Below are 5,278 nucleotides of genomic sequence, written 5' to 3'. Positions count from 1 at the left end.
GCTGCTGCCAGGGCTGGGGCAGAAGGGCTGTGGGCAAGGAGCAAACCTGGCAGCTGAGGGAGGATCTTTTCCATGTCTTGCTGTTGCAGGGTCACACCTGCTCACAGCTCCAGATCACTACACCATATTGAATGGAGAATTTTTTGCAAAGCTCACAAAAGACAGGGGCTACAGGAAAGGAATTAGTCCTGAGGTGTGTTTCCTGCTTAGGTATTGTAGCATAGACATTGTTCTCTCAGGTCAGGAGCCTGCACTGAAGATCCAACTCTTTTACTCTCAGAGGTGAATATTTCAGGCAGTCTCAGAAATGAACACAGGATCCTGGGCAGTGCTGAGCCTTCCCTTGGGGGTGGGCACTATAAACTGAGTCCTTGGTGGTACATGACCAGAGCTGCTGCTCCTCACAGCACCCTCAGAAAACACAAACCAGATAAAAGAAATACCTTTCACTTGGAGGGGATTTCCCTGAAAACTGCACTGGCTTTGCTGAGAGGGGGCTGTCTTAATTGTTCCCTGTGCTTTCCTTTTCTGAACAGACCCTGTCCTAAGGAGCAGCAAATGTCCAACAGCAGCTCCATGCCTCAGTTCCTCCTCCTGGCATTCGCAGACAGGCGGGAGCTGCAGCTCCTGCACTTCTGGCTCTTCCTGGCCATCTCCCTGGCTGCCCTCCTGGCCAACGGCCTCATCCTCAGCGCCGTAGCCTGGGACCACCACCTGTACACCCCCATGGGCTTCTTCCTGCTCAACCTCTCCCTCACAGACCTGGGCTGCATCTGCACCACTGTCCCCAAAGCCATGCACAATTCCCTCTGGGACACCACAACCATCTCCTACACGGGATGTGCTGCACAGCTCTTTTTCTTTGCCTTTTTCATGTCAACAGAGTTTTCCCTCCTCACCATCATGTGCTACGACCGCTACGTTGCCATCTGCAAACCCCTGCACTACGGGACCCTCCTGGGCAGCAGAGCTTGTGCCCACATGGCAGCAGCTGCCTGGGCCACTGGGTTTCTCAATTCACTGCTGCACACAGCCAATACATTTTCCCTGCCCCTGTGCCATGGCAATGCCCTGGGCCAGTTCTTCTGTGAAATCCCACACATCCTCAAGCTCTCCTGCTCACACTCAGGCTACCTCAGGGAAATTGGGCTTCTCTTGTTTACTGTCTCTTTAGGACTTGGTTGTTTTGTTTTCATTGTTTTCTCCTATGTGCAGATCTTCAGGGCTGTGCTGAGGATCCCCTCTCAGCAGGGACGGCACAAAGCCTTTTCCACGTGCCTCCCTCACCTGGCCGTGGTCTCCCTGTTCCTCAGTACTGCCATATTTGCCTACCTGATGCCCCCCTCCAACTCCTCCCCATCCCTGGATCTGGTGGTGTCAATTCTGTACTCGGTGGTGCCTCCAGCAGTGAACCCCCTCATCTACAGCCTCAGGAATCAGGAGCTCAAGGATGCCCTGAGAAAAATGATGGCTGGATGCTTTTCAGGAGCAATAAAGCACCAGTTTTCTGGTGTGTAGCATTCAGAATGGGACTACTTAATGACGCAGTCTTCCTGCTCAGGTTTGTCGAGGAGGTCATTGGGTTCTTCTTGCAATAATTTTCTGTGCAATTAAATATTGTTATGCATCTGCCTTCTAATTTAGTGTCTACTCATTGAATTTTACCCAGAGATGTATAAATGATGAATTGTACTCTCTGAGTATTTAAACAAAATAAAGGACCTTGCAGTGCCTTCTTTGTCCAAGACCCTTCTTCTTAGATGTTCCTAAAGGACAGCACACTGCAGGACAGGGTGTATTTGCAAACGGCAAGGGGAAAATAATCCCAGCCCAGCAGCACTGCCAAGGAGCAGCAGTGCTTGGTCTTTGCAGAGCTGCTCTCTTGCCACTTCCACACTGTCCTCCTGAGCCCCTTTCTCCCTGTAAGGCCTGAGTGCTCTCTGAGCACAGTCCTGGGGGCTGGAAGCCCTTGGAGCACAGGCAGGGACAGGCCCTGGGAACTTGTGAAGCAGAGCTTAGTTCCCTTAGTGCATCTCCAGGATGGGTTTCATTTTCAGATCCAGTCTTCCCCTCCTGTTCCCAGGGACATCCTGGGAGTGCTTCAGAGCTGCCATCCTGGGGCAGCTCCTGCCCAGCGTGGGCAGGCACAAGGTCTCTCCCCCTGCTCCTCTCCCCTCCCCAGTGCCACTGTTTTCTGCAGCCGCCTCATCCTTGCCCAGCACAGCCCTCCTGGCACAGTTGGACACAGCCCTTGTTCTACCCCCTCCTCAGGCACCTGCCCAACCCCCTCAGCTCCAGCCTGATGGCCAGAAACCTTCAGGGCAGGGAGGCACTGGGGAAAATGCTGAGGAAACCTTTCAGCTGCACTCAAATCCAATTGGAGGGGTTGGTCTCTAGGAAGAAATCCCTTCTCATTCTCCAGAACCACCAGGACAACCTGTGTTGTGTCCTGGGCACTCCTCTGGAAGTGTGAGATACTGCAAAGGTTTTGGTGTCAGGGATATTGAGAAGGCTGGGCAGTGTCACTGGGAGACCTCTCCCAAACCCTTGGAAAGGCCAGAGCCATCCCAGAGCTTCCTGGGGCCTTGGCAAAGGCAGACATGGAACCAGTCTGCAAACAGGGCAGCAAGGAGGGTTGGCAGAGTTCCACACTGCTCAGGCTCAGCAGGGAAGGGGATAGGGCAAGTCCTGCTGCAGCCATTGCCAGGCATGGGAAGGACAAGGTAGGGATTGCAGAACCCCTGTGGGAGGGAATAGAGGATGTTGTGTGCCCAGACTTTATCAAGGCCCTTGACATGGTCTCCTGTGGTCTCCTTATGACCAGACTGGTGAGAGCTGGACTGAAGAAGTGGAAGATGGTGGGAAGTTGGCTGAATGAAGTGCCAAATAAAATCCATGGTACAAAGTCCTCTTGGCAGCAACTTCCTGATGAAATCCCTCAGTGACCAGCCCTTGAACACCACTAGAGAAGATCTTTCTTATCTCTCTGTACAATGGGACAAAATGTATTTTCAAGTCCTTTGTGGATGATGCCAAATTTCAGGGAGCCCTTGAGCAACCTGTCCTGGTTTAAAGACACATATTGGGGGGGGAACTCGAATAAAATTAATTCACTCCTCTTTTATTCCCCACCAGTACAAGGAGACAAAATATAACGAGGTAGAGGTGAAAACAATAAGAGTTTACTGATAAGAAATATAGCAGCAAAACCAGCAATACCAACAGAACTATTCAAAGCTACAGCAGAGAGAGAAATTGCCTCCTCTCTACCCATCTGCCCCAACTCCCTTTTGTAAAGAGATACAAACAGGGACCAACATGTGCCTCCCTTCCCCCTTTTCCTCCTGAATGAACAAAGAAAAAAAAACAAAAACAGGGGAGAGAGGGGGCAAAGGAAAATCTGGGAAACTCTCTGGTCTGAGATCAGTTGTGCTGCCCAAGAACACGCTGACTCCAGAGGTGTCCAAGCGGGGCAGAGCCGGCGACTCCGGTCCGTGCGGCGGCGGGGGGGAGGCAGCGGCTCTGCTTGATTCCATGGAGTTCTGGGGAAGCACAGTGGCCCCTTGGTTCCAGGGGTTCTGAGATGTCTCAGAGTTCCTTTTGTTCCCATGGAGACCCTACATGTCACAATGGTCCCTTGGTTCCATGAGATTCCACAGTGTCCCTGCATTCCTTTGGTTCCATGAGGCCCTGCAGTGTCACGGTGCCACTTGATTCCGTGACATTACAAAGAATCAGAATGGTCCCTTGATTTAAGGCCAACTGCACATGGGGTTGCCTTGGGGGGAGTGTGGGCACCCAGACAAGGGAGTTGTCACCCCCCTGGACTCAGCCCTGGGGTCACCACATCTGGACTGGTCTGTCTGTCTGTGAGGTTCCCCATTCTGGAGGAATGAGGAAGAACTGGAGAGGGTCTAGAGGAGATCTGACAGGATGGAGCTTTTGTCCATATTGGAAATAGAATGAAAACTCCACAGAGTAGCATTGAAGGTTCAGACTGAAGGTGAGGAAAATGAAATATGACTCAGTGGGGACCCTTGTGGTGCAAGAGGTCACCCAGAGGGAGTCAGGATCAGCCCATGGCTTTGTGTTCCAGGGAACAGCCAGAGCTGGTGCAGAGCCATCAGGGAGGGTCTAGAAATGCTGCTGGGAGGGGGTGGGAAAGCAGGAGGGGTGTGTGCAGCCTGCAAGGCCAGAGCAGCAGCAGGGCCAGGGCAGGACAGCCTGCAGGAGAGATGGCCAAGGGCTCTGGCAGGGCTGCAAGGCCCAAAGGCACCCAGGCCTTTGTCCCCTTGCCTCTGGCAGCTGCCTCTGCCACTCAGGCCACCACAAGCCACTTTCCTGGCAGGTTCTGCCCTTGGGTTCTGCCTCGCCCCTCCCTCAGGAGCCTGGCAGGGGTTGCCCAGTTTTGGGCCTTTGTTGTTCCTCCCCCTCCCATCCCAGTGCCCCCAAACAGCCCTGAGCCAGCCGGGAGGGACAGGATCTGCTGGGCCAGGGCCTGGGGCTCAGCCCTTGGCCTTTGTGCTCCACAAAACCAAGGCAGGCTTTGCTCAGCATTGCAGGGGCCTGCCCAGAGCCTTTGTCTGCCTGCACTCCTGGCCTCCAAGGAGCTGCTCCAAGGAGTCCCTGGGGAGGCTTTGGCAGTGCCTGCCCTCAGTGGGGCCCAGCAATGCTTCAAGGCACTTGGACTTTGGCTTCTGACTTCTTCAGCAGCTGCTTCAATCTTCTCTCAGTACCTCAGGATCATGGGCTGGGCTGCAAACACACCGTGGGGCTCATTAAATTCCAGAAATCCCTCAGGATCTCTTTGTTTTCATTTAATTGTCTTCAAGGCAATTTCAAAACAAGTCTTCCAAGTTTTTACTTTTTTTGCTTTAATTCAAGGATGGATATTTTGTAGTTCAAAGAAGAGGTGATAGAGGTGTTCTCCAAGTGATCTTGATGGTGAGTGTCTCCTCAGGAGATCCAGAGTGACCCTGGATGATCAACATTTCTCCTCACCCCCCAACCTCACCAGTTCTGACATGGCCCATCTTGGACTGACAGCTGATGCAACTCCAAACACACTAGGAGACTCATTAAAAGACTGAAAAACAAATTATTTTCATTCCTTTAATTGTCTTCAAGTCTTCAAGACTTCTGGAGCTAATTGGAGTTGTTTTGTAGTTTAGCTAAGGAGGATGACTTTAAAGTGAAAGACATGAAAAATATATATTTTTTGATGAAAGGGAATGATTTACACAGAGCCTTGGGATGCAAGAGGGTCAGGGCACAAACG

General features: G+C 52.2%; 1 protein-coding gene across 1 annotated transcript; it reads left to right on the top strand.

The window, feature by feature from the left end:
* Positions 1-558: 558 nt before the first annotated feature.
* On the top strand, positions 559-1,467 carry LOC113984050 (olfactory receptor 14J1-like; the record flags this gene model as incomplete). The annotated part of the gene is made up of 1 exon (XM_027713739.1): positions 559-1,467. A coding segment is annotated over exon 1 (909 nt), but the record flags the coding sequence as incomplete, so codon positions are not given.
* Between the last annotated feature and the right edge of the window lie 3,811 nt (positions 1,468-5,278).

Source organism: Pipra filicauda, unplaced genomic scaffold (genome assembly GCF_003945595.2).
Source record: "Pipra filicauda isolate LSUMZ 115617 unplaced genomic scaffold, ASM394559v2 scaffold706_size140705_pilon, whole genome shotgun sequence".
Taxonomy (NCBI): Eukaryota; Metazoa; Chordata; class Aves; order Passeriformes; family Pipridae; genus Pipra; species Pipra filicauda.
Note: the sequence above shows the minus strand (reverse complement) of the source record. Positions and strands in the feature narration are given on the sequence as shown.